Here is a 25,054-nt window from a genome sequence, read left to right on the forward strand (position 1 = left end):
AAATAGAAGTCTCCAGGCTCTAATTGACATGTGTATCTTTTTAGTTAATCATATGATAGATAACTAACCCTTCTTCACATGTGATAGGCTTCACAAAACAACGTGGTTGTTTTCTCGTGAAATGTAATAATCGTTGTAGAGATCATAAAAAAAATTAACAATGTTTGCCACTTATGTACATGTATTATTTATTTATTTAAAAAAAAAAAGATCCAGTAAAGAGTTATGACATTAACTTACATAATATGTCACCACCTGGTGTTCAAAGTGCATAGCAATGTGCACATCCACCTAATGAGCGGAGTGTTAGTGGACACAAATGCTCAGTCACTCAGCTCAAAGCCAGTTCTTTGCATAGTGATGCTCTGATCACTGTAAAGCAGCCAATAGCTTTCTGCCCTGCTTGTCAGGAAAGGAGCAGAGCTTCCGCAGTATCATGGCAGTATAGCTGAGAAGACTCCTCCTTAGCTCATAAGAATTGTATCCAGGTTAGAATTGTAACTGCATCCTGACAGAAGATATGAACCCTGCACATGTCCCCAAGGTCTTTATTGTTTAATTATATTTTCATTGGTTACTAAGGGAGTGCATACTGTGGATGGTCACACAGTATCTTCACTACTCTGGATCTCACATTACCTATCTGCAGGAAAAATTAAAAATGACCTATTGCTAAAGGAAGAAGACGACAGATTCTGGTCAGAGACCCTCACCCAGCAGCACAGATTAGCAGCAGCACCAAGAGACACAGGGAATCAAAATAAAAAAAAAATATTAGATGTATTTTTATATGCTAGAAACACTACAAATTACTTTAAAACAGCTGTTAACAGCATTTCTGAACTTTTGGTATGGAAATTATTCATGGGATTACCCCTTTAAGATCAGCTCTATCTCACCTGCATCTCCATAACTTTTCCTTTGCTGCTGGGACTCAAAGACCACTCATAGCTGACAATACCATGATCATCTGTGCTCAGGTTCCCATACAAGACAATGGCATTTCTGGGCAGTGTAATGACTTGATTGGCTCCTGCATTTGCTACCGGGGGATAATCAACAGCTTTGTTTAATGTCAAGTTGGCAGTTGTAGAATTTTTTGCACCATCAGAATCTTCCACAGTCAACCTGCAGGTGAGAACAAGGGAAGCCAAAAGGATGAGGAATAAGCATAAGGGTCATTGACATGGTGGGAATATAATAATTCAGTACAGTTTTATATTGCACGCTTTAGCATTTATACAATTATACATTGCCATCAAACCTACGGAGAGAGATTCGCTATAAAGCAAAAAGTAATAATAGTATAACAAAAAATGTAATCATTCATTTTTTGTCATCAGCAAAAGAACAATCATTAAAAATACAAGAATAATGATGACATTTTATTCAATCTCCCAAATTTCTGTTAACCTCATTCCTATCAACCGGGGCCTGCGCATGCCAGATACGCTGAGCAGATATGGTATTCTGGGACCTAAAGTTAAAGCGGCTTTGTTATTATACTATGCTGCCCTGTAAGGGCAGCATATTATAGGGACAGGTCTGCTGCATGGTTAGCCCAAATCACTGTTAGCCCAATAGAGCCTAACAAGCTGCATTCATGAGGAGAGTGCCCCCCCTTTAAACAGGGCAGCATATTATATAGTGACAGATTCACTTTAAGGCAGTAGATCATTTGAAGATTGCTAACAAAAGTGATGACTTATCTTACATCTACCTCCAATGGAAAAAAAAAAAAAAAAAGAGTCTTACCTGAAAGTATAATTTCCAGGTACAAGATTTGTTAGTTTTAAGATGGCAGTGTCTGCTGTAATTTTCTCCTCCCTTAACGGACCCTTCAGCTCTTCCCAGTGGTAACTAACAATTTTCTCATCGTCTGTGCTCTCTGAAAACAAAACAGAACTTAGAATTACACATATGCTAGATGTATTAGGCTATATAAGCCTTGGGCTGTATTCACATCTGCATCATAGATCCGGCAAAACGACAGACACCAATAAAAGTCAATGGGTGAGAAGTATTACGACTGGAGTTTTATACGCCAGTCTTAATATAAAGATCGTTGGAGCAAGAAGTGACAATTTTATTAGAAGCCGCATGCCTTTTAATAAATTAGACGCATCTCTGGCTGTCTGTGCGCCAGAAAGTAAAATCTACTCCGATTTGCTCGATATTTTACGCCCTGTTCTGGCAAATATCCTAGTAAATTTGTTGGGCTGTTGATGAGCCCGTCTCCTTCTGCTAAGTTTTGGTCACATTTTAGCAAAGTTAAATGAGTGGCGTTAATGGCGCAAAAGTCAAAAATTTCCGCGCAATTTGTGACTTTTGTGCAGTTTGCAACTTTTCTTCGCCAGAAAACTGACGTAGAGAAGTTAATTAACACTCACAATGATTTCCGCCGAGAGCTAGCTTATGATCCGGGGCTTCGTTCCTTCTCGTTATTCTGCTCCTATGTCAGAGTAGAACAACGGAGAACAGAACGTAGATATGAACGAAGCCTTAAAGGCCGTGTTTTAAAGCTGAGAATTGCAATTTAAAAACATTAAATTAAATGCATAGGCAAGGATGGCAAAAAATAGAACACAGTCAGTGGCGTAGCTATAGGGGTCACAACGGTCCCAAGCCTGGGGGGCCCGCACATAAGGGGGCATTATACTGGGTATGGGAGGGGGGCTGATATGGTAGCTGCTGAGGGACCATTATACTGTATGGGGGGCCTTATACTGTATGGGACAGCTATGGGGGGCATTATACTGTATGGGCATTATACTCTGTGGGGACAGCTATGAGTGGCATTATACTGTGTGGGGGCATCTATGGGGGGCATTATATTGTGGGGCAGCTATGGGGGGCATTATACTGTGTGGAGGCATTATACTGTGTGGGGCAGCTATGCGGGGCATTATACTGTGTGGTGGCAACTATCGGGGGCATTATACTGTGTGGAGGCATTACATTGTCTGGGGGCATCTATGGGGGGCAGTATCCTGTGTAGTACTCTCGACAAGGGCAGCCTAATGGGGTTTGTACTATCTTTACCATGACTTGATCTTGCTATGCTTGGACCACCTCACCTTTGTTAGTGTTAGCAGAAGGCACAGTAGAGGGCATTTTTCTGTATGGTCCAATAACTTATAGTTATAATTCTGGCCAGGGGGTACAGATCACAGGGCCTCATAGACTCTCTACTGAGAGTTCTGCCAATAACCCTCCGATTATATCCACCATTCTGTTTTCAGGTATGAAATCCTGTGCTGAATAGTTTCCTAATACAGCTCTATAAAGGTTGAAGCTTCATTTTTCTGACAGAGAGTTTCAAATTCCCTTCTTCCTTTTACATGATCAATGTTAGATGATAAAGATGTGGCTGCATGCACCCGTCACCAAGGGAAGCTAAATGCCTGTGGAGTTCTACAAATAGTATTCAATTGAGTGGGAGCTATACATTTTTTATGCAGTAAGCTCTCCCTAGTAGTGGCTGCAGGCCAGGCTCCCTTCTGGGCCCTCTTCCAGCACAGGTGCCATAAAAGTTGCGTGCCATGCCTCTATGGTAGGTATGCCCCTGCCCCTGCCACTTGGGTTCAGTTTATAAAAGATTCCAGAAAGTCACTGTTTAGACCACATGTGAATCAACATTTGAAGAAAAAGTGGACAGATAAAATACTTACGGCTGCCATCAATCACAGTAGAGGTGGTAGGCAATGAGATTTCCTGATAACGCGGGGACACAATTGCTACTGGAGGTTGGTTCACTCGTGGTTCTGTGATAATGATATTTATATTTAGGCAAAAATTAAACCGATTCATTTACAAAACCGGAAAAAGTTAATCTTAAAAGGTCTGACCTGGTTTAACTGTAACATTCACAAACCCTTCTCCATGTGCGTTCTCACCATCCACAATGACTTTGAACTCGTATAGACCGGCTGTGAGCTGGCAGGGGAGAATAGTTATGGAGTTGACTTTCTCAGTTATAATATACACTACAAAGTACACAACTAGCACTCTTCTATAATAAAACATAGAATTAAACCAGGGATGCCAAAAATATTCCACAGATATGATACTTCTACTTAAAAGCCCAAATCTGATCTTGTATTAGTGCATAAAGAACAGGGCAAAGTCTTCTCAACTTCTTAGGGTTGACGATAACTCTCACCCTTTTCCTTACATTGACAAATGATCACCTGACTAATATGACACAATACATAGACATAGATAAAAATGACTAGTCTCCTTATATACAGAAATCCTGGCCCAACCCTGTCCGGTCCTCGTAATGCAGCAACTTATGCCAACATGCAACAGACATCCCAACAAGCAAATAAACCTGCTCACAAAATGTTCTTCTCACCACTTTCTTCCACACGTTGCCATATATGTTTTATGAAATCCAGGTGTAGTAAAACTTAATATACAAGTCATTTGTTTATGGTGCTTTTCTACATTAATTTAAGCCCGAATTTGCGGTATAGTTCATACATAAATGTATCTGCTCATAGTACTGCATTAAGAACACAATTTCAAAGTATAGTATAGAAGTATGAATAGAAGTTTAGGATGTGGAAGTGCCCTAAGCAGCTGGTTTAGAGGGTGGATGCATAAAGTCACTACCAGATATGGGACTTACCTTTGACAACTTGTGAGACGGAGAACGTTTACCCTCCATCTCCCCACTGTAATCTTTAGGATGAGTGATCAACTGCCAATCATATGTATATACCTTTCCTATAGGTACATGGAAAACACATAAATTAGATACATGTACAACAAGCCAAAACGACTTACTGTGGAGGTAGATACAATCTTTGTCTAGTATCCACGTTAATAAAAGTGTAGGACAGATTAAATATATTTTTTGTTTTTATATCTATTGTTGTTGGATCTCCAACAGAGACAAAATACAATGACTGTGTGCAAGACCGTGAATGGACATCTCTTTATGATACGTGACAACATTGCTTGTCTATATTTATACATGTATCCTATATATCTAGTCCATAAAGACTTCACTTTTTGGTGTTTTTTTATCACAGTGCGCTTCTACATGACTCTTTCAGTACAGGATACAGTGCCAGTCTTTAGAACATTAAACAATACCTGCACTTCCTAAAGTTTATCACACTCCACAGAATAAGAAGAATAGAGTTCTGTGGGTTTTTCCATAGAATATACAATTCTAGATGGGACAGCAGCACAATTACCAAATTCCTGGCGGAGGATAAAACAAGTGACAGTCAGCATTCTGTACTTGTAATTGTATTCAGTCCTCTAATAATTTATAGGACTTGTCACAGACACTGCGGTGTTAGCGCAACTTTCTAGAACAGGCTGTGTCGCTATCCAAGTATTTTGTAACACAATAAAGCAATAATTCTTATGTGACGGCAGCTGGGGGTAGGGGTTGCTTTTGGACAACACGTTGTTTACATGGCTGTCAGTATACAATGTTATAAGAAGGACTTCGGACCTGTTGAAATCTGCGTCAGAGGCTCCATTAGTGGCCTGTGTGCAGATTCCGTATTTTCACAACAAAATAGCGTAGAATCCTGTGCTAGTTTTCCAGCAAAATGATGGAAACCCACGGAAGATATTAGACTCAATGGGCTCCGTCAGGCGATGTTGGTATCTGTCACGCAACAGGTCCAGCGCTTCAGGTATTCTCGTTGTTCTGCTCCGATGATGGAGCAGAACAACGGAAAAAGGAATGCAGATGTGAAGACAGCCTTACTTACATCGATCTACATGCACATCGCTCGTCCTTATAGCGAACTAAACAGATGTCTACGATGTTTCCCCCCCGCCCCTCCTACGTGTCGCATAAGTATTCATATATTTATTGAATACAAATATGGACCACGCTGACCTACCCAAAACAGCAATATACTAAGTCAAATTAAGTAAAGAAAGTGCATTACCCATAGTTGTCAGGTGCTTTGGCCACACACCATGTAGCGACAACACGCATTTCGCATTCTTGCTCCCTCAGGGGGTACCACTCTAAACATTAGGACCATTTTAATATTCTGGCAAACCCTCACATGACTCGCAGTTAACCTATCACATCATCTATTTGCAGCAAATACGCTGGATCGCTACTTCGGTAACACCCACCCACACCTGGCACTCAAGTCCTACGACTCATGTGCCGGACTTCTGATGCATCTATGATGTCCCGAGCATGCGCAGAGCAAAAAATTATGCCTACATGGGAGAGGGCACCGCAGCCGTCCTGCGCACATATATAATATAAACTCCCAGTGGCAATGAGAGGTAAGGCAGCTAGTTATAGCAGAAATCCTCCATGAGAATAACATAAATATTTTGAAAAAAAAAACATTAAAACGTCAACATTTTTTAACCCCTTGGGGACGATGATGGCTATGCTACAAAATTGTGACCAAAACACCCCATACAATCATAAAAAATGCTTAGTGCATACACAAAGACTATGTCAATATTAAAGTGACAAGCGCAAAATCCAAAAATTCGGTCATCCATGATCCTAAGGCCCTGTTCACACTGAGCTTTTTTACGCGGTTTTTGCTGCGGAAACTGCGGCAAAAAACTGCCTCCTATTCATTTCAATGAGAGGTGGAGGAGTTTTTTTCCCCACTAGCGGAAAAAAAACGCTCGCAGGAAAAAGAAGCAACATGCCCTATCTTGAGTTTTTTTCTGCCACAAAAACACTATTGAAATCAATGGGAGACGGAAAAAAACGCTTGCGTTTTTTCTTTTGCCTGTTGAAGAGGAAAAAAAACACGGCAAACTTTGCGCCAAAAAAACACATGTGGTGCAAAACCACGTAAAAAAAGAAACGGAGCTGAATTTTCTAGGCAGAATTTTCTGCCTGCAAAAAAACCTCTGTGTGAACAGGGCCTAATACTGCATCTATGATTAGTAAAGAAAAATGATGAAAATCCCCTGGACCTTCTGGTTGTTCTGGAGCGACAAGAAGAGCAAGGAGGACTGGAAAAGCAGAAGGATAGGTTACCTTCCACTGACAATTTTATTTTGCAGGTGATCTGCAGGAAATCCATGTGTATTTAGAAATGTGCATCTAACTGCTGTAGATGTGGTGAGGTTGTTCCGCATCATACCACAACTTGTGAACACCCTAAACTACACAAGAAGGAAATAGTCTGGGAGGAGGTAAACCACAAAAATCATAGTAAAAACTAAATGTATGTGAGGTATGTGAATAGCTGTAATACAAGAATGTAGTAGTGGGCTGCTAGAGAACCAGTGAAAGCCTAGATGTGATAATGCCTCTTAGGGGTAGCTTTTCAGGTTAATATTCCTGTAAAGCCAGTTTCACAAGTAAAAATAGAGTATTCTATGTACATGACTAAATTTATTAACTTAGATTAGATCAGTAGATGAGGTGTCAGAGGCACACAGCAGCCATTGTCAGCTGAACCGCAAGACCAGCTCACTGACGGATTCATCTGACAATGTCGTTCTGCAGCTGCTATGTACGGTGGATACATAGAAGCTGCAGACATAGCAGCATTTTTAATCAAAGTATATTAAAAACAAAAATGGATCACGACAGATACAACAAAGGGATAATAATTATCAAGGATCCTGTAAAAATGGAAGTCATGATGTTAGTGTGAATAGAGTCTTTTTACAAAACGAATGAATATTTAATAAGAATTTTCCCTTTTTGTTATAGGTCATGTCAGAAAGCAGTGAATTTGTGCAGGATTTTAATGAAAGATAATGTGGTTGAAGATCAGCCCTGCTTAACATTTATTCATTCATACACTGATCACAGGAAAGTGAAACTTTTTGATAATACAGCAAATGATCACATTTACAGGGTAGGGTATGCAGAGCAAACATATGAACAGATGGCCTTACCTTCAGGAGGTTCAGGAAGGACAAAGGCATTCAGCTGAACAGCATTTTTCGGTAAGGTGACCTCAACGCTATCTCCAGCAGATACCACAAGCTTATTGGTGACTAGAGAAGTAGACAAAAATACATGTAGCTCAGATCTACACACATAATGTTGGTCTGTGCACAATCTATAATGTAGAATAGTGGTACTAGAGCAGGGGTCTCAAATTCGGCCGGGTAAATGGGCCACATATAGAAAAAATGGGAAGTTGACGGGCCGCATTACTTTCAAATTTGATACATTACAACATTATTGTTAATCAACTAGTTATTTGAACTACTATAATAATACTAGATTACTATAATAATAATAATACATTACTATAACAATACTACATTACTATAACACTGCTACATTACTATAATAATAATACATTGCTATAACAATACTACATTACTATAACACTGCTACATTACTATAATAATACTACATTACTATAACACTGCTACATTACTATAATAATACTACATTACTATAACAATACACTACTATAATAATACATTGCTATAACAATACTACATTGCTATAACCATACTACATTACTATAACAAGACTACATTACTATAACATTACTACATTACTATAATACTACTACATTCCTATAATAATACATTACTATATTTGGTACTACATTCCTATAATACGACATTACTATAACAATACATTACTAGAACAATACAATACTACATTACTGCAATACTACATTACTATAACAATACAACATTACTATAATAACACTACTACATTACTATAACACCACATTACTATAACATTCCTATAATACTACTACATTCCTATAATAATACAATACTATATTTGGTACTACATTCCTATAATACGACATTACTATAACAATACTACATTACTATAATACTACATTCCTATAATACGACATTACAATAACAATACTACATTACTGTAATACTAAATTACTATAATAATACGACATTACTATAACATTACTACACTACTATAAAAAAAATACATTACTATAATACTACATTACTATAATAATACTACATTACTATAACAATACATTACTATAACAATACTACATTACTATAATACTACATTACTGCAATACTACATTACTATAACAATACCACATTACTATAATAACACTACTACATTACTATAACACCACATTACTATAACATTACTACATTACTATAATACTAAATTACTATAATACGACATTACTATAGCATTACTGCACTACTATAAAAAAAATACATTACTATAATACTACATTACATTACCAGAACAATACATTACTGTAATAATACATTACTATAATACTACATTACATTACTATAACAATACCACATTACTATAATAACACTACTCTAATATTATATTACTATAATAATACTGCACTACTATAATACTACACTACTATAACAATACTACATTACTATAACAATACACTACTATAACACTACTACATTACCATAATAATACTACATTACTATAACAATACATTACTATAACAATACTATATTACTATAATATTACTATTACTATAATACTACATTATTCAAAAAATACTACATTACTATAATAATAGCGCTAGGATTAAACTTAACGGAAATTTGCGAGATTTCTCCACGTGCTTATTTCAACAATCCAGTTGTACAGTTTAAGGGTATGTTCACATGGCAGCGTCCGTAACGGCTGAAATTACGGGGCTGTTTTCAGGAGAGAACAGCTCCGTAATTTCAGCCGTAATGGCATGTTGAGGCGCTTTTTGCTGCGTCCATTACGGACGTAATTGGAGCTGGTTTTCCATGGAGTCAATGGAAAACGGCTCCAATTACGTCTGAAGAAGTGACAGGCACTTCTTTGACGCGGGCGTCTTTTTTACGCGCCGCGTTTTGATAGCGGGCGTAAAAAAAAAAGACCATGTGCACAGAACATCGTAAGACCCATTCTAATGAATGGGCAGATGTTTGCCAATGCTATCGAGGCGCATTTTCGGACGTAAATTGAGGCGTAAAACGCCCGAATTACGTCCGTAAATAAGCCGTGTGAACATACCCCAAGTGTCGCTAAATGCAGTCCGGCAGCTCAGTTGGCAGCGTTTGGCCGATACACAAAATGTCAAGATTAGGCGGCCCCTTTTTAGATCGTGCCACAGAGCCCCTATAGATACTGCCACAGCGCCCTCTATAGATACTGCCACAGTGCCCTCTATAGATACTGCCACAGTGCCCTCTATAGATACTGCCACAGTGCCCTCTGTAGATACTGCCAGTGCCCTCTGTAGATACTGCCACAGTGCCCTCTGTAGATAATGCCCCAGTGCCCTCTGTAGATAATGCCACAGTGCCCTCTGTAGATAATGCCACAGTACCCCCAGATAATGCCACAGTGTCATCTGTAGATACTGCCACACACCCACCCGTAGATAATGCCCTCTGTCGATAATGCCCTCTGTAGATAATGCCACAGTGCCCTCTGTAGATAATGCCACAGTGCCCTCTGTAAATGCTGCCATTGTGCCCTCTGTAAATGCTGCCACAGTGCCCTCTGTAGATGCTGCCACAGTGCCCTCTGTAGATGCTGCCACAGTGCCCTCTGCAGATAATGCCACAAACACCCTTTGTAGATAGTGCCACAGACATCCCCCAGTAGATGGCTCCATTTGGGCTCCCTCTAGGAGTGGAATCCAAAGCCCCCCCAAAAAGAATACATTTTTACATATATCGGTGAACGCATATCTATAAGAACAAGGCTCCTATAGCTACAACGCTGGATAGAATTGGATGCATTGTCTCAGCATCCAGTATCACACATGATAGGCTTAGATACATGGCCCCAGCAGACAGTATCACACATGATAGCCTTTGTGCTCATTCAGACGAGTGTGATTCTCGTCCATGTGCTGTGCGTTGAAACCACGCACAGCACACGGACCCATTGATATCAATGGGGTTATTCACACATGCGTGAGTTCTCACGCAGCGAGTGCCCGTTGCATGAAACTCACTGCATGTCCTACGCACCTAGTTGCCCATAGTCAATGGGTACGTGAAAACCACGGACAGCACTTGGACGCACATCTGTGTGCTGTCCGTGTTTCACACATCAGTTACATTGAAAATAAAAAGTGCATGAAAAACACATGCCACATGCAAAGCACACTGATGCAAAACACAACGCACATCGACAGGTTTTTTTACGCGAGTAAATCGGTCATGCTCGTGTGAATGTAGCCTTAGATACAGGGCCCCAGCAATAAGTATCCTTGTACTTACCCTCAGGGGCAAATTTGACATTTCTGGGGCCCCAAGCAAAGTTATGTCTGGGGGCTCTAATCAAAGACACTTGTAGCGAGTTACAAAGTGAACTTGTCAGCAAGATCATGTTACCCTAACTTAGGGACAGGTCTGATGATGTTCAACTCAAAAGCGTTGCAGAATTCTAGACTTCGAGCCAGTTATCTAAAAGGGCTTAATAAGAAGTGTCTTACTATGATTGACAAGTCTTCCTATTTAGAATAGCCCTTTTTGTGGATATACCGGTCAATTATGGTGATCTGGATAAGGGGAAGCTGGAGGAAGCAACCCAGCAGACACTTCTCCCTTGAGCCCGGCAGATAACACTTGCCGCGACACAGTGTCAAATCCATGTTCTCTTTAAAGAGAACCTTTCACTAGGTCGAATAAATTGAACTGGGCAACTTATCTGAATAGGGCTGTCTCCCGGATTCCACAACAGTTGGCCATATCTCTGGAGCGAGGGGGGGGGGGGTGTCTAGGGAAAAATAAAAACAGTGCTGGAATCAGGGAAACAGCGCTATTCAGGTCAATTACCCAGTTCAACTTACATGACCTAGTGACAGGTCCTCTTTAAAATGCTCCAGCTCCTTGTTAATGATGAACTTGGGACCCATACAACCCGCGCTTAGGACAGGATGATTTTGGGGACATGTCACATGATGCTAAACAGCTATGTATCGCTTATGCAACAAGTTTGTGGTGATAAAACGAGTTGTTTTGTGGGTAAAATAGCCCCGGGGCGAGGGGAAATTAGATCATCCCTGTGGCACAAAGGAATTTGCCATATAGCCAAAGCTCCAAAACATTATTTAGTGGAAAGATCACCAGGACTCAATCTACAACACAGTTATATGCTCCGGATGAAACCGAGCACATACATGAGTAATAAATGTAAGAAAAGATTCAATGGTACAAAGCAGAAATAAAGTCCCCACATATACCGAAGAGCAGCATGAGGGATTGCCGGATAACTCCCCATAGGGAAGTGGAGTCAGTTGACATTTAACTAAAGAACACGAAAACCCTTTCACCAAAGACCAAACAAAGCATCACAGTATAAGATCATTAAAATTGAATGTAACCTTTCTGAAAGCACTTTACCCTGCCAGGCAATAGATAAAGATCTTATTCCACTCAGCAAATGCTGCAATGAAGGATGTTAGTGCACTTTTACTCAATGCGATGTATGGCATCTTAATCTTCACTTCATATGGGCTCATTAAGGCTTCGTTCAAATCTGCGTCAGGACTCCGCTCATGGGTTCCGTCTGAGCTTTCCATCAGGGGAACCCATGAACGGAATCCAAACTGAAACAAATGGAAACCATATGATGAGTGTTCTGATTTTTATTTTTGCACCAAGAACATTGGGATACACGGAGAGGCTTTTTCAACAATATGATTTTTTTTTTCTCATGGGAAAAATATTGTGCTTGGGTATAGCCCCACATACACGTATCGCAGATCATAGATAAGTACCAATATGTTACGTCTATAGCCAGGCGTGCAATGCCACAAGATGAGGGACATGTTACTTGCGCGATATATTCGGAGATATATACAGATCCAGCTTGTAAACCCTAAACCTGAAGCTTGTTTGTCGTCAGAAAAACTGCAATGAAACACTTCAAATTAATTGAGATCTCAAGGGAAAATAAATAGGGTAAGGAAGGAAGGAAATGAAAAGGAATGTGTGCAAAAAGAAATGAGATAATGCCTACTTTTTTTCATTTGTGGTTTGGCGAAAGGATACGGTAAAGGGCAAGGGAATACTTTGTTTCAACATTGGATAAGGAACAAAAAGAAAGTATTTCATGCAGAAGACAATGAATTACCGTACACCAGGGAGCGAAGACAGTAAACGTGCATCCTGAATGGTAATTATTGGCTGCAGGGACGCCCCCTGGCCCGGGATATGGGAAAGCAGTCATTCCTTAGGACGTCTGGAACAAACAAGTGCTCCATTTCAAAAGCTAATGGTGTCCTCCATCCAACAAAGCTTACTTGAAAGGAATACCCCTCTAGATACATTGTTAAATATCTAAGTCCCAGTGGTTCTATACATCCAAAATACATTATTTTGATATTGCTGATTTTGCTATTTTTTATTTTTACTACATCCAATTCTGAGATAGGTGAAGTGCTAATGTATGCAATGGCATAGTTAATGTTATTAATAGATTTAACACAAGGGCTCTTATTCATGTATTTTCTCATTTCTAGCTGGCTACTTCATATTTTGATGCAAAAAAACGGCTGCAAAAATGATCCACTTCACATAGAGAAGTAGTGAAATGGCAGGAAGGCGCACAAAAACCCACAGTAACATTGGCGAAGATTTATTAATACTGTTTCTCATCTTTCTAGACACGTTAGACACTTTTCTATACGTCACCTCAAAGCTGGCTTGCTTTACCCCATTAATAAATCTGGTGTATTTTATAACTTCACTCAGCTATGCCCCCTTTTGACACACTTTCTTTAAAAAATTGTTGGGTGGAAAAAAAACAAAAAACATCGATTCCTCAATCTTTTTTTTTTGGGGGGGGGGGGTTTGTCTTTATGGCGCTCACCGTGCGTTAAATACTGCATGTTAACTTTATTCTGCGGGTCAATACGATTACAGCGATACCAAATGTATATTGGTTTTTTAATGATTTACTACTATTACAAGGAAAAAACTGATGTTAAAACTAAAATTTTAGTTTTGTCGCCATATTCTGAGAGCCATAACTTTTTTATTTTTCCGTCTATTGAGCGATATGATTGCTGATTTTTTGTGGGGCGAGCTGTAGTTTATAGTGATACAATTTTGGAGTAAATTAGACTTTTTGATCACGTTCTATTCCATTTTTTTGTGGGAGATAAATTGACCAAGAAAACAGCAATCTTGGCGGTTTTAATTTTTTTATGACGTTCGCCGTGCGGACTAAACAATGATATATTGTAATAGTTTAGACTTCTACGGACGCGTCGATACCACTTATGTTAATTTTTTTTTTTTACTTTGTGCTTGAGAGAAAATGGGAAAAGGGAGGTTTTTTTGAACTTTTATTTATTTAAAGAAACTTTATTTTACTGTTCACTTTTTTTTTTTTTACTTGTTCCCCTAGGGGACTTGAACCAGCGATCGTAGGATCGCTTGAACGATATTATGCAATACTAATGATACTGACAGTCTCCATGGAAATACAAACATGGCAGACCTGGGGTCCTTCATCAGGCCCCCAGGCTGCCATGCCAACCAACGGCGCTCCCCGACCGCATAGCGGGGGCCATTGGAACGTTACAGGTGGCCGCCCCGCTGTTCATAGTAATTGAAATGCCGCGGTCGCTATTGACCATGGCATTTAACGCGTTAAACTATCGGGATCGTGCTCGAGCTCGTTACCCTGAAGTGCTGACAGGCTCGCTCTATGGAGCGGGCTCAGTCCGTGAGCCGGCTCCATACAATCCCACACAACGTACGGCGTATATATTCGGCGGATGTCAAAATGGGGTTAAAATAACAATTCTAGAGGATCTTTACTTAGGTGATGATCCAGCTGTCGTGGTCCATGTGGATAGCAACGATAGAATACATGGTAGGTGGAGGAGCCTTAAGAATAATTTAAAAGAACTAGGCTACAAGCTGAAGGGAAGGACCTCCAAGGTTGTATTCTCAGAAATACTGCCTGTGCCATGCGCATCACAGGAAAGACAGCAGGAGCTCAGGGAGTTAAATGCATGGCTTAAGTCTTGGTGTAGAGGAGAAGGCTTTGGGTTCCTAGAGCACTGGGCTGACTTTTTATTGAGGAGAAGGATCAGGGACCACATAGGTGATATCCGCAGAAACGAGGATACTCCGGTGGCAAGGCATGTTTGGGAGTGCCATGCTGGCAACACGAATGTCATCAAATTCCAGGGGATTGAACATATACGACCATCTGCTAGGGGAGGGGGGGGGGGATTTGGATAAGAGGATTCTACAAAAAGTGACCCAATGGATTTTTCGCATGCAGACCGTGAAACCTGCGGGGTACACCTTCTGTAAAAAAGGACAATCCATGACAAAAAAAGGGCATTTGAAAAACACATCTCTGAGGGTACAGCTGTAGCTTTTTTAAATTATAAAGAGCTTAATAAAATCTGTAAAAAAGTAATAAAATCAGCAAAAATACAAAATGAAAGGCAGGTGGCCAAGGATAGTAAAACAAATCCCAAAAAATTATTCAAGTATATAAATGCAAAAAAGCCAAGGTCTGAACATGTAGGACCCCTAGATAATGGTAATGGGGAGTTGGTCACAGGGGATCAAAATAAGGCACTTGAGTGAGGCAACTCAGTTACTAAATGGGTTCTTTAGCTCTGTATATACAACAGAAGAAAGAGCAGCTGATGTAGCCGTGGCAGTGCTGTTAATATACTGAATTGGCTGAATGTAGATATGGTCATAGCTAAATTAAATAAAACAAATTACACAAGGCCCCGGGACCAGATGGGTTACACCCTAGAGTTCTTAAAAAGCTTAGTTCAGTTATTTCTGTCCCCCTCTGCATAATATTTAGAGATTCTCTAGTGACTGGTATAGTGCCAATGGACTGGCACAGGGCAAATGTGGTGCCTATTTTCAAAAAGGGCTCTCGGTCTTCCCCGGGTAATTATAGACGAGTAAGCTTAAAGAGGCTCTGTCACCAGATTTTGCAACCCCTATCTGCTATTGCAGCAGATAGGCGCTGCAATGTAGATTACAGTAACGTTTTTATTTTTAAAAAACGAGCATTTTTGGCCAAGTTATGACCATTTTTGTAGTTATGCAAATGAGGCTTGCACAAGTCCAAGTGGGTGTGTTTAAAAGTAAAAGTCCAAGTGGGCGTGTATTATGTGCGTACATCGGGGCGTTTTTAATACTTTTACTAGCTGGGCGCTCTGATGAGAAGTAACATCCTCTTCTCTTCAGAACGCCCAGCTTGTGACAGTGCAGATCTGTGACGTCACTCACAGGTCCTGCATCGTGACGGCCGCATCGGCACCAGAGGCTACAGTTGATTCTGCAGCAGCATCAGCGTTTGCAGGTAAGTCGATCTTACCTGCAAACGCTGATGCTGCTGCAGAATCAACTGTAGCCTCTGGTGCCGATGTGGCCGTCACGATGCAGGACCTGTGAGTGACGTCACAGATCTGCACTGTCAGAAGCTGGGCGTTCTGAAGAGAAGAGGATGTTACTTCTCTTCAAAGCGCCCAGCTAGTAAAAGTATTAAAAACGCCCCGATGTACGCACCTAATACACGCCCACTTGGACTTTTACTTTTAAACACACCCACTTGGACTTTTGCAAGCCTCATTTGCATAACTACAAAAATGGTCATAACTTGGCCAAAAATGCTCGTTTTTTTTAAATAAAAACGTTACTGTAATCTACATTGCAGCGCCGATCTGCTGCAATAGCAGATAGGGGTTGCAAAATCTGGTGACAGAGCCTCTTTAACATCCATCGTGGGGAAAATGTTTGAGGGGCTATTAAGGGACAATATACAGGATTATGTGACAAAAAATAGTATTATAAGTGACAGCCAGCACGGTTTTACTAAGGACAGAAGTTTTCAAACCAATCTGATTTGTTTTTATGAAGAGGTGAGCAGAAGCCTAGACAGAGGGGCCGCTGTGGATATAGTGCTTTTGGACTATGCAAAGGCATTTGACACTGTCCCTCATAGACGTCTAATGGGTAAATTAAGGACTATAGGTTTAGAAAGTATAGTTTGTAATTGGATTGAGAATTGGCTCAAGGACCGTATCCAGAGAGTTGTGGTCAATGATTCCTACTCTGAATGGTCCCCGGTTATAAGTGGTGTACCCCAGGATTCAGTGCTGGGACCACTATTATTCAACTTATTTATTAATGATATAGAGGATGGGATTAATAGCACTATTTCTATTTTTGCAGATGACACCAAGCTATGTAGTAATGTTCGGTCTATGGAAGATGTTCGTGAATTGCAAGCGGATTTAAACTAAGTGTTTGGGCGTCCACTTGGCAAATGAGGTTTAATGTAGATAAATGTAAAGTTATGCATCTGGGTACCAACAACCTGAATGCATCATATGTCCTAGGGGGAGCTACACTGGGGGAGTTACTTGTTGAGAAGGATCTGGGTGTACTTGTAAATCATAAACTAAATAACAGCATGCAGTGTCAATCAGCTGCTTCAAAGGCCAGCAAGATATTGTCATGTATTAAAAGAGGCATGGACTCGCGGGACAGGGATATAATATTACCACTTTACAAAGCATTAGTGAGGCCTTATCTAGAATATGCAGTTCGGTTCTGGGCTCCAGTTCATTGAAAGGATGCCCTGGAGATAGAAAAAAATACAAAGAAGAGCAACGAAACTAATTAGGGGCATGGAGAATCTAAGTTATGAGGAAAGATTAAAAGAATTAAACCTATTTAGCCTTGAAAAAATACGACTAAGAGGGACATGATTAATTTATATAAATATATTAATGGCACATACAAAAAAAATGGTGAAATCCTGTTCCAGGTTAAACCCCCTCAAAAAACAAGGGGGCACTCCCTCCGTCTGGAGAAAAAGAAAGGTTCAACCTGCAGAGGCGACAAGCCTTCTTTACTGTGAGAACGGTGAATTTATGGAATAGCCTACCGCAGGAGCTGGTCACAGCAGGGACAGTAGATGGCTTTAAAAAAGGGTTAGATAATTTCCTAGAACAAAAAAAATATTAGCTCCTATGTGTAGAAATTTTTCCCTTCTTTTTTCCCATCCCTTGGTTAAACTTGATGGACATGAGTCTTTTTTCAACCTTACTAACTATGTAACTCTGTGGTGTGCCGTTCCTCTATTCCCCAGACGTTATGAACAAATTGACCACTGGTTGTTACCTACACGGTCTGACATTGCTAAGAACTGATTGGACAGTGCAGAGTGTGTATGGACACAACCCATTGAAAAGGGGAATGGTAACAGGAAGAATAACAGGAACAGTACAATGCAGAGTTCTAAGAAAAGATGCTGCAGAATTGGTTATATATGAGAAACTTCTAAATTACGTGATAACTCCAATCCCAGTCAATGCTGAACGTGGCATCTAAGTGGTTAGACATAGGGAGGGGACTCCCTCTCTCACCCTATCGGCACCCCTGAGAAGGGCAGGGCCCTGTGGGCTGCTTGTCAGTTTAACACTAACAGACAGAATACCCTGCAATACAGAAGTATTGCAGGGTATTACATTAGCGATCAAAGGATAGCATGTTTAAGTCCAGTACTAATTAAAAAAAAATCCAAGTAAAATACAAAACAAAAATTATCCATACGATAAAATTAACATATTATTTATGCATCACAGTAAACACCACAAAAAGAAAAAAGATGAAGGTCTTCATATGGATTATTGGGTCTTAATGAAATGCAAAGGAGTCTCTCTTTAGGAAAAAAGAGAGGCCACTTCCATTTTATTTATAGATATACATTGTACCCATCATACTGTATTGTGATAATCAGAATGGAACGTTGCTCTAGATGTCACCTGTCCGATTTACATAAATAAAAGGTCCAGAGTTGAACATAAGATAAAATTAGCTGCTTACCTGGTGCTGCAGAGCTAGTAGGCGAAGGGGTTGGATGTGTGCTAGTGTTGCCAGGCACCAAGATTGGTGCCATCGTGACCATACTTGGATTTTCTTCACCCGTGGCTGGTGACCCACCAAATGGCAGTGATTCTGTGGCATTGATACTGATTAATGGCTTTCCAGTGAATGAGCTTTCAGATGTTGGAACAACAGTGGGCATCAAAGATGACGTATTTGGCTGTAAGAAAAAAAAATAAGATCAGAGAAATTTGGAACAAATGATGGAAATAACATTAAAGGGTTATTCCCATCTTATAAAGTGATGGCATATCGCTAGGATATGCCATTAGTTTATGACAGTTGGGGGTCCGACCTCTGATTTAGTGCTGCGTCCCCTTCTAAGTTTTCCCTGCATGGCAGCGCTCCTCGCTACCCGGATGTGCAGGGAACAGCAGACGGCCTCATTCACTTGAGCACGGATCCTATAATACTATATTATACATATCATATTTAAATATGACTGGCTAAACTAAAAATGATATCAGATTAGTCTTTTTTTGTACCAGTCTCCGTTACAAAATTGCGTTAGTTAAACCACAGGCTTTTAAGAATTAACTATGCGACTTGGGAGCTTCTGCTAAGTACAGTATCCAATGTCTGGAAGATATATGGCAGTAAAAAAGCGCCAGTCGACCGTATAGCATATTGATTGGAGCACATTTAACTCCATATAAGGCCCTTTTACACAAGCAGATTTCTGCCTGGTTAAAGAAGCGCCGATCCACAATACAGCATGTCGATTTACTCCATTCAAACTGAGTAACGATCGGAATGAATAGGGATGAACGATGGTTAATATGACACATTTGTATCTTCTCGCCAACACATCCCCTGTTTACACAGTGAGATGTGAAGCGACAAGCGACCATTTTGTCAGCTGCATAAAAGGTCCGATCAGCGGACAAACGAGCATTTGTCGGCTGAACGCTGCCTTGTTTACACAGGGCAAAGATCGGGAACTAGCACTAGTACGAACCCTCGTTCGCTCAATCATTGGCCCGTGTAAAAGTGTCTTTACTTATTCCTAACTTAGGCATTTATAAAATATTCACGGGATGTGCCATAAATGTTTGATAAACGTCTCTGAAACTCCCAGAGAACAGAATGGGGAGAGACACTCACGTGCACGGCAACTTCTCCATTCATTCTCCCACTGGATGCGTCAGACAGGGGACCCCTGGGTTCTTGACATAGGTGCAGGTCCCAGTATCTATCAAGATATTTAAGTCATATCCCATGGATATTCCAATACTGTTTAAGTTAGGAATAACCCTTCAAGTTCTGGACATTTTGCGTCATCTATGCAAACAATAGCACAATTGTAAAGGTCACGGCTTATAAATGCTGTGGGAATTTGTTATTGACCACATCTAAGTTATGAACTCAAATGCGATTGATACCAGTGAAATGGGTAACAGCTGTCAGTGTTATATTACAAGCAGGGTTAGAACCGGTCCTGTTTTTTAGAAGCCCAATGATATTGATATTGGCTCACATCCACATCCTGCTTGCAAGACGACACGTGATTACGCAACTAATAAAATTCTGGGACCTTTTATATCGATGTTGACAAAAAAAAAAGTGAACTATGGATTACAGCACAGTGCACAAGAACATACCATATGGAATTCTCAATCATCTCGTACATCTTGATCATGTAATTGTTTAAACATACTATGTCTACTAAAGGTCATATGGTGAAAAAGATGATTCCTAATTATTGAATACATTTTTTTAATTTATCCTTAAAATATAAAAGACCATCTGTAACCAAGACCCATGAGCCTCCACCAAATCCATGATCTTGCTACAAGCAGGACCGCAAAGGATAGTGATACACTAGTACAGAACATTGAAAAGAGCAGAAAAAGGAGACTCTTATATATATATATATATACACGTCCACTGCCAGTCCCCATGCACCACTTCCACAATGTTAGATTAAAAATCGGAAACACTCCAGTGATAAAGACTATGATAATATTCTTCTCCTTAGCATAAGCCATCAACCATCAATGTTAGATTGGTGAAGGTGCGACCACTGGGACCCCTGCTTATAGGACAATAATTTTGCTGCATCGCTTTATTGTTTACAAAGGCACGTCTGAACGAACGGCTGTTCCTGGTACTGCAGCTCGTCTCATTCAATCGCGTGTGTAAACAATGTAGGGGAGACGGCTGTTATACTCCCGGAGAACCCCTTTAGCACATCCATGTAGATGCTCCATTTAAGGTGTACTGGTCTCATGACTGACGTATTTGAAAAAATTTAATCAAAATCTAGTTCATTTAAGATGCCTTTCCACGAGTGGTTTTATTTGCCGTTTTTGCCACTCTTCTCAAAAATTGTAGCACAATTACATACATACATCTAGTTCTTTGAATCCAGGGTCCCGGGAGAAAACACGTCCAAGTACCCGGGAGAAAACTTACCAAGCAGAACAATAAATCCCGGGTCTGGAAAAACAAAAAGAAGAGGGCAAAATCTGTCCCCCTCTCCCAGTGAATTTAAAGAGATATAGATTTTAGTACAAAAATCTTGTATTCTTGTTAATATCATTGGGGACACAGAACCATGGAAGGTCCTAAAGAGTTCCCAGAAAGTGGGGAAAAACAAACAAACAAAAAGTACAACCATGTGACTCTCCTAACACACAGCTGCATGGAACACTATGCAACCCAGAGTGGCATCAGCAGAGGTCAAATAATTAATTTGGTAAAACTTAATGAAGGTATGAACAGAAGACCAGGTAGCAGCCTTGAGAACCTGAGCAACTGAAGCTTGATACCTGACCATCCAGGAGACAAAAACAGTACTTGTAGAACGGGCAGTAACCTAAAATCACAGACCGGATCCAACACGTGATGGTGGCCTCGGATGATAACAAACCGTTGCGTGGCCCTTCACGAATAATAAAAACAGAATCGGAGAACCGAAACAATTCTTTTGCAGCCAGATAGACGAAGACTCTACTTACCAAATAAAGACAATGCCATACCCATGGCAATCGAATTAACTGATGCCCAAGCATTGAAGTTGGCTGACTCAAGAGAAGCCTAAAATCTTGAAACGTGGATCACCTTGGCTAAATCCTGCTGCGGCACTCCTGCCAGGATATTGCGGTGCAGCTGCTTCCCCAACACCAAATGGGCCTTACTCACCCAGGCAGATGCAAAAGCTGGGCGCAAAGGGGACGCTGCGACAATAAAAGTAGACTTAGCTTGGGAAACCAACTTTTTGTCAAGAGGGACACTGAGTAGAGCCGCTTCTGTGTAAAGGTAGTGGTCCTTAATAGCCTAGAGATAGGTGGTTCCACAGAAGGTAAAAAAATAACATTTTGAGATCAAGGAAACAGAGTATATGCATGCTTTGAAACAGCAAGACATCTCTCTAAACTGACGTTTACACTCCTTGAATAGTCTCTTTGTGACGAAACTCGGACAACTGTTGAATAAAGAGCTTATTGCTGGTCAGCGCCCATCCAATTTAATGTACATCTGTGCAAAAGTTATATTATTCTTAAAAGTTGTTTTATACTTAAATGTTGGCAGGTACCACTCTCAACAGTGATTTTGCCATTGCTCAGCACATGGGGAGGACAATGGCAGTAGTGACAAAGCCCCCTCAAGCGAATAAACTCCCTTTGTTCTAGAGACTAATTTGGCTCTTAGCCAGTTATAAACCAGACCTGCACAGCAGGGTGCATCACATCCAAGCTAGCTTAAAGGGAACCGGTCACCGGAATTTCACATATTAAACCAGCAGTCCCTGGTGGAAGTGGGTGAAAAAGCATTTTTATGTAACCTATAATTATCTTCTAAGTAGGTTCTGTACCTTTAGTATTCTGTTTTTAGTGTTCCCGTGCTGTTTGCTAATGAACATAAGAGTCATTTCTTCATTTGAAGAGTCATATCTTCATTCCTCAAGCCTTTCCGAGTTAACCCCGCCTCCTTACTTTTCATAGTGGCGCATGCGCAGTAACTAAATTTAAGGCCCGGATGAAGCAGGAAAGGGTGTCGGACCATACAAGACAGGAGCATGCGCGAGATTTCGGCATTCACGGCAGGCCAGTTTTTGGCGGTGGGCGGGCAAAAGAAGAGGAACGACTGAGACTGCTGGATTAGTACCATAAAAGCCGCAAAATGTTTGCAGACCGTTATTTACGGTCGGAGGAGTTTAGGAGTGGATAACAGCAATAAACTTTTGACAGCAGCGGCCAGTGAGGGGTTAGTAGAGTTCAATAGGTGAAATGCTAGTGACAGGTTCCCTTTAAGTTCTCCAGGAAAGCTTACAAAACGACAAATGCTGAGAAATTGTTTACCAAGTGGAGAACCTTTATTGAATCACACTTTACTGCTCCAGAGATCGCGGTCATCGTCACACCATTTAAATAAACCACCTGGTACAATAGGGAATTTCTGAAAGGCGCTCTCGGGGTTTGCAACTCATGTCTTAATTTGAGAATGTTATCTGGAATCATTCACTCTTAATATTTACTCTGGTTGCCGGAGTCGTGCTTTGGGTGGGAGTGGTGGGGATATTCGCTCTTACGATGAGGAATGTTTATGCCATGTATTTTACTTTCTTATATGTTTTATTTTCTGTGATGTTCTATTATGCATACTTATTATGTGATCTTTGTATTTGTTGCAAAATTTTGAAATTATGTTTAAAAAAAATAATAAAAAAATGACAAATTAGAATAATTTCCCTTATCGGTTTCCTATCCTGGAAGGACCTGTGTGCTAGGAGGAGACTCTGGGAACATAAAAAGGAGACCCCGGGCAATAGTGGTCAGTGCTGCGTGGGACTTGGGAGTCTAGTCGAGGGGGGTCACGATCTCGGCATATAGTCCATAAGCAGGAGTGACGAAGTTGAGGAACGGGAAGCAATCTCGTTTGCAAGCAAATCTTAACCTATGCGTGTGCCTGACAAACAGAGACAGGTGGCAGCAGCTCTACGGGAGAGCACGGCAACCTAAGAAAGATGCGAGTGGATGGTAGCTGGCTGATCCTCGTAGTGTGGCTAATGGAAAGTCGCAGTTTTGCGCACTCTGTGGAAAAGTACTGCGTGCGGCTCCTGTGAGTGCAGGGGACCAGTTGGTGAACACGTGTGTGTTTGTATCTATCATTTAACTGTATGTATTATTTTACTGTATTTGCTGTGCATTAGTTATTTTAATAGAGCCGTGATCAACAGGTTTAAAAACAGATTATTGACTGAGTATTATACTGTATGATCCCGACGTGCAAAAGCGGGACTGAGCCCCGGTGACTTCACGCTCCTCAAATTCGCTTTCATTTTGGAAACATTACTTCTGGCAAAGCTGGCACTGTAAGAGTGGCTCTTCCTGAGAAGGGGAGTTAGGGGGTCATCCTTTATATGAAAGGTGTATCTGACAGCATGTATTAATGCCTGCATGGCAGCTGTCAATTGCATTCCTGTTCCGAATCTGAATCAGAGGATACATAGGATGAAAGAGACTGATCCATTTTGAAAGCAACATCACCATTGAAAACTCTAATGGGAGACCACTTGGAAAGAACATAGCGAGGAATAGGACTTGTCTCTGGCACTTCTATGCCTCTTATGGGATCTACCATAAGAAGTAGTCAGAGCATTATCCAAAGAAGGAGAAGGAGGGCTCCAAAAGACATCGCCCATTCATGGAGTGCCACATCCTTAGAGGGAAGCCCTTTGGGGGGTCCTGGATTGCAACCCTTAATATTGCAGAATGGGGTAGCACGGCCGCATGAAAACTTTACATTACTACCACCACCACAGGCATAGTATGTAGTCATGCCCACCCGTATAGTCTACTTGGTAGAATCCTCCCAATGAGAAGACCTGACAGAAGGGAAAAAGAAAGCGAAGAAAACAAAACAGCAATGACTGACGTAATGGACCCCTGGAGAAGTCGCACTAAAATAACAATACAGTCAAAAGGCTGGCCTGCCAGACCCCTGGAGCTGTGTACCCGTTAAGACCAATGCAGGAGAAGATGGTTCCAATAGATGAGCTAACCAGCAGAGATCAAGTCCTCAGATGGTTTGAGAACGGTGCTGGCTTAAGGAGATCACAGCCCTCTTTAAACATTTGCGGCCACCCCCAAACCCGCCTCCAGGAAAACCACTCTCCAATCAACCCATGAGGCGGGGAGGGAAGCAATAGGTCAAAACCCAACATTAAGCAGAAAGTGGGCAAAGCAAAAACAGAGATTGCGACATAGGCATGGAA

The 25,054-nt window shown here is 40.8% G+C and overlaps 1 protein-coding gene across 1 annotated transcript in view; it reads right to left on the minus strand.

Moving 5' to 3' along the window:
• The window catches only part of KIAA0319L (KIAA0319 like), a 139,605-nt gene that overhangs the window by 59,219 nt on the left and 55,332 nt on the right, over window positions 1-25,054 (minus strand). The window contains exons 5-11 of the mRNA XM_075853361.1: window positions 18,775-18,994; window positions 7,870-7,971; window positions 4,634-4,731; window positions 3,849-3,936; window positions 3,672-3,764; window positions 1,756-1,888; window positions 900-1,128 (exon numbers count right to left, since the gene is read on the minus strand). Coding sequence (XP_075709476.1) covers window positions 900-1,128; window positions 1,756-1,888; window positions 3,672-3,764; window positions 3,849-3,936; window positions 4,634-4,731; window positions 7,870-7,971; window positions 18,775-18,994 — 963 coding nt within the window. The remainder of the gene's footprint in view (window positions 1-899; window positions 1,129-1,755; window positions 1,889-3,671; window positions 3,765-3,848; window positions 3,937-4,633; window positions 4,732-7,869; window positions 7,972-18,774; window positions 18,995-25,054) is intronic.

Source organism: Rhinoderma darwinii, chromosome 2 (genome assembly GCF_050947455.1).
Source record: "Rhinoderma darwinii isolate aRhiDar2 chromosome 2, aRhiDar2.hap1, whole genome shotgun sequence".
NCBI lineage: Eukaryota > Metazoa > Chordata > Amphibia > Anura > Rhinodermatidae > Rhinoderma > Rhinoderma darwinii.